The sequence below is a fragment of the Eupeodes corollae genome, chromosome 3, assembly GCF_945859685.1.
Source record: "Eupeodes corollae chromosome 3, idEupCoro1.1, whole genome shotgun sequence".
In the NCBI taxonomy this organism is placed as follows: Eukaryota; Metazoa; Arthropoda; class Insecta; order Diptera; family Syrphidae; genus Eupeodes; species Eupeodes corollae.
The window spans coordinates 137,085,449-137,097,402 of NC_079149.1; the positions used below are offsets into that span (position 1 = coordinate 137,085,449).

Genomic DNA, 11,954 nt, shown 5'->3' on the forward strand with positions numbered 1-11,954 from the left:
CACGTTTATATTCACATTATTCTTTATACCTTAATTTCTTTTCAACCTTATGGGTAGGATATATATATATATATAATTTTTTGATTTATTTATATATTACACAAATAAAAAATTAGTTTCAAAATTAAAAAAGAAAATAGATTTTGACTTAGGAAAACATCTTATTTACTTATATTGAAAAAATATAAAAAAATTAAAACACACAAAATACAAATTCTTTTCTCCTTTTTTTTTTGAGATCTCCACTTTAAATGGATTTTCCTAAATGAGCATATTACAGATCAGATTCAATTTTTGAGGACAAGAACAAATAAAATAAAAACATTTAATTAAAATAATTAAACAAACGAAAAAATACAACGGTTTGTTTTTTGTTTTGTTTTTTTCTTTCTAACAATAAAAATACAATTCACATTCATTCATATTGCATTTTATATAGCTTCGTGCAGTTCAACGTTTTGCATTTGACTTAAATTATATATTAATTATGTATATTTATAATTTTTGTTTTAATTGACTATAATAATAAAAAAACAATATCTTACAAAAATAATTTCACAATAACCATAACCAAAAAATATATAAAATAATACGACATTATGGATAATTGTAAATAAAAGAAATATTATTTATAATACATACAAAAAAAACATATTCGAGCTCATCGATTTTTCTTAAGGGGGAGGGGGGGTGTCTAATGGGGATATAATATATGTAAGTAGATATAATCGAAAAAGTTTATAATTTAATAATTTGTTTCAACATATTGACACAGGTACAGGAACTAAGAGAATACTTTGACCTTAGTTTAAAATATAAAACAATACATTTATGTGTGATTCTTTTGCGCCTAGCCAGCCCATCGCCTTAGCCTAGCCAATTATTCTCCTACCAATAAAATACACAATTTGTCTATACATTGACTATATTAACACCTAAAAGGTTAAATGGTTTTCATATCATTTCATTTTTCATCACATTAAAGGGTTTACTTTTTATGGTAGTTTGTTTTTTAACACTCAACATTCATTGCTAATAATTACTTTACTATTTTACTTATTGTTATGTTGTGGATAGTTTGATGGAACACTTTTGTTTGTAAACATGTTTCAAAAAAGTTCCTAAAGATGAGATTCTTTCCACCTCTACCTCAACTTCATTTCCGTTTTGTTTCCATTTTGTTTTTTTTTTTTTAGAAGAGTATAAAATAAGAACTAAGATAGAAGATATCTTCTATGTATAAAAATGATCAGTCGATTAATTTAAGGGCGCTCCTCAATTAACGGGCAGTTGCTGCTGAGAGCTGGAACGTCGATTTCTTTGCGCATTTCTTGCGTTGAGGGGATATTGTCGGGGAAAGAGGATCATAGATGATCCAAGAGCTAGAGTATTAGGTGCCTTTTGATTGCCTGGCAAACTGACGAACACAGTTCCCACTGCAGCATAATTGTCTACGGTGGGTTCTATGGCCACCAATCTTATCAGGGGACTTGCGGACTGTTGCGACGACGACGATGATAGGACTTTTATTCGACCGCGTCGAGTGAAGGGCATGGGACTTTCAGTGTCGTGACACATGGTAAGGAAAACGCAGGCAAATGGCCGCTTGGCCATGTGAAGCATTTCGACAATGTGACGTCGACGAGCTCGTCGCAGATCGGCAGCTTGTTTAGCCTTCCAGGCGACCACACATATGGCCAGGAAGAGGAAGAAACAAGAAAAGAAAACCGAAAAGAATACAAATAGATCGATATGTAGTTGATCCTGTCGGAACACAATGGAGCCATAGCTCTGATCCGACCCGGGGCTGGCTCGCAGGGCTATGAAGAAACGCGTTGCACTCAAATTGTGCGAGTTCTGGGGCAGGGTGAGAACAAGGCGGTTCTTCAATCCAAACAGACGTAGAAGTGTGTTGCATTGGTGCAGGGTAACGTGGGTGCTCAATTCTCGTGCGTGCTTGTCCTTGACGTAGAAGCCAGTTCCGCCAAGAGACTTACAGTCGTGTATGTGAGGTGTCCAGAATGTTTTGTGTTCACTCATCATTGTTTTAATGGTGACATTATTCGGTTGGGCGATGTTGAGTGGGTATGAGAGGTGTGATCTGGACACCCACCGATAGCGATTGTCCAGGAACACCGAGTGATGTCCGGAAGTTTCGTTATTCTCAACAATAAACGAATCGTCTTGGGGAGACATGAAAACATCCAGCTCTCCTTGAGTTACGTCGATGAGTATCCGAATGTCGACGTTCATAAAACGGGGCTGAATCACAAAGAACACAGTTTGGCCGGGTTTCAAAGGCAAAGGTTTTGCTTTGCATTCTTCTGCAAAATTTAAGAAAAATCAATTATTATTTCATTTTATATTTAATTTTTTGTCAAAAAAAAACTTACCAATTGGTTTAGCATCAAAACACATCCTTGATTCAACTGTTATTTGCTTGTAGCATTGATGTCCATCGATGGGATTTCCAGCATAAGAATCGCGGCATTTCGAGCATTGGACCATCCAACACATCTGAGCTGAGTTTTTCCCTCCCCCAGCGGTGCAAGTTGCATCACTTTCCGTGTTATTCGCACAGTTGCACTTCTCTCCGGTGACCGGGTCACAAATATTTCCATGGCCGTGACATTGACAGGGGCGGCATTCCTTGTGCAAATCTTCTGTTCCACGGAAGAATCCAGTGATGCAAGTGTCACAGCGGCTGCCATCAGTGAAGTTACTACATCGTAAGCAGGTGGCATTGGCTTCGGGGCCTTGAGGCAATATATTCTCCAAATCGGCTCGGGTCATGTTTAAGTAAACCGGGTAAAATTCAGCATTGACACAGACATCAGTGTGGCCGTTGCAGTATTCCAAACATGGCACACAATTCTTGCCCTCTTTGGGATTTCCCACAAAAAGAGGCTGACACTTTTCGCACTGGGCTCCCATAGTGTTGTTGTGACATTTGATACACGAGTCAAGCTTGTCGGGACCCTCGCAATTGGAGTGGCCGTTGCATTGACATTGAATGCTGCAATTGGCTCCGACATAGCCAAAGAAACACTCACATTTATTCGGCTGGATGCACTTCCCCCTTACACAACCCTGAGAACAGACTGGCACGCAGGAACCGTTTTCCTGACGATAACCTTCGGCGCATATACACTGATAGCCAAAGTGGGAGTCGGTACACTCCTCCGACACAGCATCGCAATTGTGATGTCCATTGCTGCACTCATTTTCCGCTGGACACTGCACATAGTTCCATGTGAGAGTGCTTGAGAGATTCATCAAGGAGCTATTGCTGGCTGTCGGGTAGACAAGTTCACACGTCAGGGCTGACTGATTTCCCAACGAAACCTCCAGGGAACCCTCTGTGCAGACACCTTCTCCGTTTTCGCCATCCCTCGAACACCAGCCGCAATGAGCGTGTTTCAAGCAAGTCGCACACTGAGTATAGACATCGCAGGGCTCTGGGCAGTGCTCAATATCGTTCGAGCTTAAGACCAACCCACAAACTCCACCGGCGCAGAAGAGTGGCTGAGTTCCGGGCGATATACACGCATTGAGCATAGCTGACCATCGGCAATTCTTTGGATTCTCCCGCTCGGCCGTCAGACATGTGCTGCAGTTGTTGAAGTTGCTGCACGCTGGCGGACAAGTTCCTATCACTTTGTATTGGTTCTTTTCAACAAGGTCCTTTGTTATGCACTCTGTGATCCCGACATCATTCAGGGCCCACTCGCAGTTATCGTTAAGGAGGCAGGTCTCACAGTTAAGAGTATGGCATTGTGGCTGAGGGCAGAGATTGAGTGACCCAACACTTGTCTCTTTGGGGCACCAAGCCATGTGTCTGTCGCAGTCACCCCCAGCTGGTACACAGCGTCCTTCGATTCCACAATCATCGCACCACTGACACACGGGATTCAACTCGGAATGAGTAGGCCACGACGCTAGGCAGGATGAGCAAGTGTTGAAAGTCAAACAGTTCCTCCGAGACATCCAAACATCATCACACAGAGCGCCAATATTCGAAATCAGTGTTCCATTGGCCGACTCACAAACTTCGGAGTTTCCTTCGGAGAAACAAAAAGTAGACGTCTCCTCTTCGGACACCACACTGCAAAAGCTGCAGCCCATGTAATGTCGACACATGTACTTCCCTGTGCTCCAGAATTGGCATATATCATCGGGAAGACCAACTTTTATCACCTGACCTTGTGTACTGCCATCCCATCCACCCACCACGTATATTGCCTTGTTCTCCTGATCTATGGTCACTCCTTCGGCGAATGTGTATTGCGGCAACTTGCCGAGGATTTCAACGTCCTCCGTCAAGCGGACCCACTGATTGCAATCGTAGATATACGCAATCAGGACATCACTGGCATTGTACGGCTTCGTCCGCCCGCCATATACTATCATGTAATTTTCAGTTGTGACAGCGGAATGGAAGTATCTGCCTCGGGGAAGATTGTACTCTGGCCTGTTGAGCTCCTTAAATACTGGCAACTCTATCCAAGTGATCTTCTGCAGATTCAAAGCGTAAAGCTTGTTTTGAATCTCTCCCGATGCATAGCCTCCAAAAACATAGACGGTATTCGAAGTTGCGTGATACACTGCACTGTGTCCATATAAAACGGGCATTTGCACTCCGAGAGCCAGCAATCGCTCCCAGCGAGTGGCATCCAAATTGAACTCCCACAACTCCAGCTGGTTGACAACTTTGTCTGAGGAAATGCCGCCAACCAAAAGCAACGATTCTCTATCGTGTTTCTTAATGAATGTCAAGGTGTGCCCCGCCAATGGCGGTGGGCGTTCATTCGTAAAGAATTCAATTTCGTCCCATCGCTGGTTTTGAATGGAAAACTGCCAGAAGTCATCGAGAACTTGTCCCCGGGCCGACTTATTCTTCTCCGTCCGGGACAAACCTCCATAGATGTAAATTGATTGTTTGGCCAAATAAATCTCAGCCGCATGGAAGTACCGACCCAATGGCATCTTTGCGTCTGGCGTCGATTCCACTGCCACTTGAACCCATGTGTTGTTTTTCGTATCGAACTGCCGGATGTCGTTGAGCGGTCCGTTTGAAAGCGAATAACCCCCAAACATCCACAACGACCCACGTTTATCTGCGTTTAGAGAATGTCCAAAACGAGGAATTGTTTTCTTTAAATGCTCCAAGGAGTCACTCAGGAAAAGCGTATTAAAGAGTTCGGTGACTTGGAGGAGGTTACTTTTAATTGCCACTCCACAGTCTGGCCCTCCATAGTTTGGACTGCAAAGACATCGACCATAGTGGGTGTCGCAGAATCCTTTTCCCGTCTCAGAGTTGCAATTGTTTGGGCAGATGCGCAGCTCACACTTCGAGCCAACGAACCCCGGGGGACATATGCACTTTCCCTTGTCGTCGCATATGTGCGGATCGAGACAGGTGCGAGCTCCGCAGTTCTTGACGTTGTAAATGGCATTGAAACCAAAGTTCTCCCCGCCCTGTTTATAGTGGACGGTCAAGTGTCCCGAATGGGCTTCTATTATGCGCTGAGAGGTGTAAGGATTGCACACAATGCCTACCAACTGGCGTTGTTGGCTAGTTCCGGTGAGATCTGGCAGACTATCGTAGATGTAGACGGCGTTTTCGTCACAATTCATCACCAAACTTGACCACTCAAACTCCATTTGAATGATTGTGTCGGATTCGGCGACCGATGGTTCTGGTGACACAAGCCACAAGCATTCCCGCACCTCTGCGCCACCCCACGGGCTTTTATCGGACTGATACGACCCGATGCCATGTTTTCCTGCCGATTTGAGTCTTCCACGGCTTTCACATTGAAAATAGCACTGTCCTCCGTCACGGGGATCTCCGTAGTAGTTCTTGTTGCATACGTCGCACTTGAATCCGTCAGTGTTGTCCTTGCAGAAGCACTCGCCGTTTTGAGCATTACAGATCCCTCGATCCTGATTCCCGTGCCCATTGCATTCGCACGGATGGCAACCTTCGAGGGAGGTGGCATTGCCATAGCTTCCAGGGCGGCAACGTTCACAGCGTTCTCCCTCGGTCCACGCCTGGCACTGATCACACTTCCCCACACGCTCATTACAAGTCGAATGGTTATTACAGCCGCAATTCACGGAACAGTCGTCTCCAGTCCAGCCAAGGTCACATTTGCACACATAATCCGGGGAACCTGAGCAATGCCCATGAGAGCAGGACTCGTAACAAGTCCGAATACATGAAAGTCGACCATCTCCGATGTAACCGCGCCGGCAGTGGCAGCTATACGACCCATGGGTGTTGGTGCACTTTGCTTCCTTGTGGCAATCATGAAGACCAAGTCCACATTCGTCAACATCCGGACATTGAGAATATGCCCACTCGGCTTCATCGTGATTGGTCGTGTTCAACATGATAGAACAATTCCCGAACGGCCTACTGAAATCTCCTTGCATGCAGACGCCCTCTATGGGGTTATCTCTATCGAAACACCATCCACAGTTCAAGGTTTTCAAGCAGCCCGAACAATTGGTGTGCTGGGAACATGACTTGCACTGCTGTGGCTTGGGTTTCCCAATTGAATTCGACGCGAGCGGCGAGGGAGTCTCGAAGGCCGCAGATATCGGGGCAATCGATTGATCCATCCATTCTCGGCACATTCCAAATTGATATTCACTTGTGTAGACGGCGAAACTGAAGCACTGCGAATTCGCCTCACACCAAACGCAGCGTCCACGATCGTTAAGACACTCCGAGCAGGAACTTCGCAGACGACACGGCATCGGACACTGAGAGATCTCCTGGATGCCGGTGGGTGATTTACCCAGCCGGGAGCACCGCGCATCTTCAGCCCACCACTCGCATAGTTTTGTGTCAATACATTCCTCGCAGGAAATATAATTGGAACAATTGTTGCATTGTCCTGGTTGAGTGATCAGGTATCTCCACGAAGTCGACTTCTCATCCGACACAACACATTCCTTCGTTTCGTTGATGGCTCGTGAGAAACACTTGGTATTGAGGTCACACCACCCGCAAGCCGCGTCTGTCAGACATTCAAGGCAATTTGTGTATTTGTCACACTCGCCAAAGAAATAAGGTTCCAGGTATTCGAAGGTGAATGCCTTAAGATTTCCATGGCTGGAATGCTGCAGCTCCATTTGACTTTTTTGATAAGTGTTATACACACTTCCAGCGCCGATTTTTCTCCTTGCCTGGAAGTCAATCAGAAATGGTAGGTCCATGCTCAGCGTCTTCACGCTCTTGCAGAATGATTGCGTTGTAGTTTGATTCGATATATCTTCCAATCCGCTCAAAGTCGTTCCAAGGCCTGCTCTCAGCACCGAAGACGAGTAACTGGTGCATATTTGGAACTCTGTTTGGTCCCAGTTCTTCGGCGGTCTAACGAATCCAGTGAGTCGCGCCAACATTTCGCCACTGAATTGGTGTTCCATCTGAGTTGTGGGAGTGGGCGAGGCGAAGTCCACCATTGTCGCATTCACAATCGACACATAATCAGGCATTGTCAGGTTCACAGGGTAGTGATATTTTATGTAGGTCAATCCCGGACGACGATCGAGATGGGTGCATTGTTCCGGTCTTAAAATTTCGGTGCCCTTGTCGCCCCACCAACCGGGTGTATGAGATGGTGTGTCTTCTCCACAAACACCGTAGTTGTCATCTCGATGGTGACACCTGGCGTTCTGGACGCACCAAGTACACTCATTCAATCCCAATTTGCTGGCTACACTGAAATAGCTTTTCGAAGAGGACCACTGGGTTCCATGGACCAAACAGGAATGGCAGTCACCAAGTGATGGACAAATCCCAGGACATCGGGTAATTTGGAGATTAGTTGTGCAGTTGGCTCCAATAGTTCGCCCATAACAGCTGCTATCTGCCGAACACCAGCCACACTCCGGATCTGAGAGGCATGCTGTGTGAGAAATATGCAGACGGCAGGACTTTTCAGGATTGTATATGTCATTTTGAACCCGCAGCACCTGCGGCAACTCGTATGCAAAAAGATCAGCATTGACATTTCCATGGTAGCCGCCAACAATCAGTAGTGAATTGTTTAGTCTGAGTGAAGCGGCATGTGCAAAGACACCTTGCTTCTTCGGATACGGACGCTTATCGTTCGAGACTTCTTGATTTATCCAAATGTGGCAGCTCAGATGGTACCAATACATTTGGTTGTCATAGCAAATCTCTTCCTTGTTGTGGCGATGAGTGTAGCCTCCAAATACTATCATATGATTCCCAGATATGGTGGCAGTGTGAAATGCACGTTCCCGTGGGATATTTGTATCTCGCAGAGCAGTTTTCGGATAAAGAATTTCAGTCCAGTGGAATTTATCCAATTGGAAGGAGTAAATGCGATCGGAAAGTTTGGAAAATCTCGCTAAACTTGTCATGATTCCACCAAACACAATTAACGAGTTCGAATGCTGATAGAACACAGTTGAGTGAGCTGCCAAGCGGACGTCCAGTGTCTTGCCACCGCGAGGATTTATCTCAACCCATTGCTCATCGTTTTCATCAGCATCAGGCGTTGGTACTTTTATTCGAAAAATTCTTTGAGAGTTTGAAGAGAAATTAACAAAATTTGTTAAGTGGAAACTATGAGAGAAACAAACCTTGAAGAAAAATCTCCTGTTTCCAGTGTCCCTCCAAAGAGATAAAGAAATTCCTCAGCTCGATTGATTGAGTGTCTAGCAACGGCAGGAGGTGTAATGATTGAATTCTTAGCCATCAAACGCCACTTTCCTCCACTTTCAGTTGTGTTGTAGAACCACAAGTCATTACAAAAACTACCATTTTCAAGCTTTCCTCCAAAAATAACAAATCCATCTAAATTCAAATAAAATCAAACAATTAATTGGGAACTTGTAAATTACAATATGGAAAGTCTTCTCCTAACCTGGCACATTATCTGCCGCATGACCATAACGAGCCAATGGCTTATTATCGGTGACATTTTCCAAAATATCTTCAAAGAAACTAGATAAATTCTGTTCGGTTTCATTTGTGTACGATCGAGTTCTTCGCTGATTCAAGTTGCTCTTGGCCAAAGTATGTAGAACATTTGTAAAAAATGATACATTACTATTTAGACCCCATAATTTAGCTTCGTCTTCATTGTGATTCGAGAGAACTGCCTGAAGTAAAGTGCGATCTATCTTTTGTGGTTGATAGAAGTGATGTCGATTGTGTAGGGGAATTCCCCATTCATCTTCCCATTGACTTGTATTGAAACGATAAATCTTTAAAATAGAATAAAATAAGATTGAATGAATCATCAGGTGATCCAAGAATTATGGGTGTGTTTACTTGAAGTGAATCCAACACGTGATTTAGATCGTATCCACCAAAAACATACAAAGAATCCTGTTCTTCTACATACACCGAAGTGTGTGCTGCTCTTGGTGTCATTCCATCGGAATCTGCTGCTAACCATCTCCAATTGCTGCCATTTGGATTGACATACAAGTCACATAGCTTGCCGGTATATCCCTAAAAAGAATTAAAAAAAAATGTATAACTAACTTCTAACTCTCCCCCTCGTTTAGAAAATCTATTCATTTATATGAATAACGCCAAGTGACAATAGGCAGGTAGGGGTAACTTTCTTAACCAAGTCCCATTTTTAAAGAGATTTCTTAAGCTTAAGTTTTTCAAGATATTTCTTAAGCTAATTAACTAATCAGAGTTTTTGTAACCTTGGAATTGAAGGATGTAAGTGCATCGGTCGATAATTTGGAGAGAAGAACATACGACTTTTTTGACTTTTGAACAAATGCTGTCTTTCCAGTACTCGAAACGATCCCAAAAGAATTGAAAAGATGATTGAACAGCTTATCCAGGGGTTTAGCTTGCGCTGAAGAAAACATCTTGAGAAAAACAGTGGGTATGCAATCTGGACAAGTGGATTAATGAATTTTATATATTTTAGGACTATCGCCACATTAAAAGTATGAAAAAAGATTGGTGTCATAAGAACACTAATGTGCTCAAGGACTCGGAAGCTGTGCCACTATCAGGCAAGTTGTTGTTAACAAGTCAAATCAAAATCAAATGGGGTGGCGCAACAGTCCGTTGTGAACTAGGGCCTAGTGACTTACGACTCTCAACCATTCCTGTGTGCGAGTACTGTTGTCAGGAATAAAAGGGACCTACAATTTTAGGCCGAATCCGAACGGCTAATTTGAGAAAGCACTTTTTCATGACAAGAATTACTCTTGAAGGATTTGTCAATTCCTCATTTTTACAAATGACCAAAAATTCTAGCGGCCTTTGGGTCATTATTCTAGCTGCCTTTGGGTCATCTCTTTCCAGCTCAAATCGAACCATGACTTAGCTTTGGGTCTGATACTTTAAACCTTGTTCAAGATAAAAAGTTCAATTCCCGAATGAAACTTATGTAAGTGTAGTGACCAGTAAAATATCCTAAAAAAAAATCTACTATAAGCTCTTTCTCTAACTGGATTTGTTTGACACTAGAAATAAGCAGATATAACACTTTTGTAAGATGTGTAGAGGCGTCAATACACTGAGTGAGCATTTATCAGAATAAGAAGTAAGAAACAAGTCAAGAGTATTTTCTTCTCGGCCATTTAAGTCCGATTATGGTGAAAGCTCCCAGATGGCTTGGTTTTATTGTCATATTTCTAAAAATCTCCAAAAATCCTTAAACCTAAACCCTGCTCAGGAACCACTCTGTGGATAGATGAAATTTTAATTTATAATATGTAGCGAAGAGACATTACCTGTTCGCATTTGCACATTCCATTAATACACTTCCCTCGCCCAAATAATTCTCCACATTTATCCGGACACGCTTCATCCTTGCAATCGGGTCCAACCCATTCTCCATGACAAACACACTGATGGCCTACGCACTTGCCGTGGTTGTGGCAGTTGTTTAAACAGTTTGATATGTAGTACGATGCCCGGAAGCCGTCTAACACGTAATTTGTGTCACTATACAACAGAATCAGCATCTAGAAGTAAAAACAACATAGGTAACCACCTGACCATTAACCAAATTCATGAGCAAAAAAAATACATTTCCAGAACTAGCAACAAGACGTTGAGGCTCCGTCCGTCCACTAAAACTGCCCAGTAGCGTAGCATTGAATGTGTCACCATCGTAAACATAAATATAGTCATACGAGCATTCTGTTCCCATGCTATGGAACGTGAGTGTGATAAATTGACTCGCATTTCTGGCCTTGATAAGCCATTCACAGTGCGAGTCTTGTGTATAATTGAATCCGGCGGGTCCATCGGAAATCTCACCATAGGGCTCGGTAAAAACTTTCCTACTGCGATCACATGGCTGGAAGTGGGTGGGGGACGGCAGTAGGGCTATTCTCTCGCCCGACACAAAATGCTGCCTCAAAATGCATATATGGGCGCAAACATGGATCACCCAGGGTAGGAGAGTATTTTGTTTAGCTACTGGAAGATATCCGAATATCCACATCACTAGTTTATGGTGTAATTAAATTTACCAAACGACTTTGTGAAACTTTAAGAGGTACAACTTTTAATTTATGCACATTTTGTTGTTTCTGTTGTTTTTCTTTATTTTTTATTAACGTTCTATTCTAACTAATGGACAATTGGCTTTGGGCTTTTGGGTTCACCTCACAACTCACGATAGAATATGAAGAATGAGTGTTTTGATTTGGGTCGATTGAAGCTCGAAATCATAAGAAACCGAATGGAATTTATTTTGGAAAACTCGAGGGGGTTATTAGCATCGACATGATAACAAGGAGAGTTCGTTTATTTAATTTATTTATTGTTTATTTTTGTTTGTTTCACTGGGCTTATCAATGGGCGAGATGTGTTGTGTGTAGGGTTTACTTCTTTTGCACAAATCAAATCAGTTTGACGTCTACTAAATACTGTTCTCATCTTAGGCCGTAGGCTACATTGGTCTTATTTTGACTGTATTACCGAC

At 43.0% G+C, this 11,954-nt stretch overlaps 1 protein-coding gene across 1 annotated transcript; it reads right to left on the reverse strand.

The window, feature by feature from the left end:
• Positions 1-11,858, reverse strand: LOC129952913 (multiple epidermal growth factor-like domains protein 8). Its single transcript, XM_056065885.1, has 7 exons — positions 11,052-11,858; positions 10,753-10,986; positions 9,317-9,499; positions 8,907-9,249; positions 8,623-8,836; positions 2,394-8,560; positions 1-2,324 (listed from the first exon to the last, which is right to left on the reverse strand). Exons 1-7 carry the CDS (start codon positions 11,469-11,471, stop codon positions 1,276-1,278), a joined length of 8,610 nt encoding a protein of 2,869 aa, XP_055921860.1. The 5' UTR covers positions 11,472-11,858; the 3' UTR covers positions 1-1,275.
• Between the last annotated feature and the right edge of the window lie 96 nt (positions 11,859-11,954).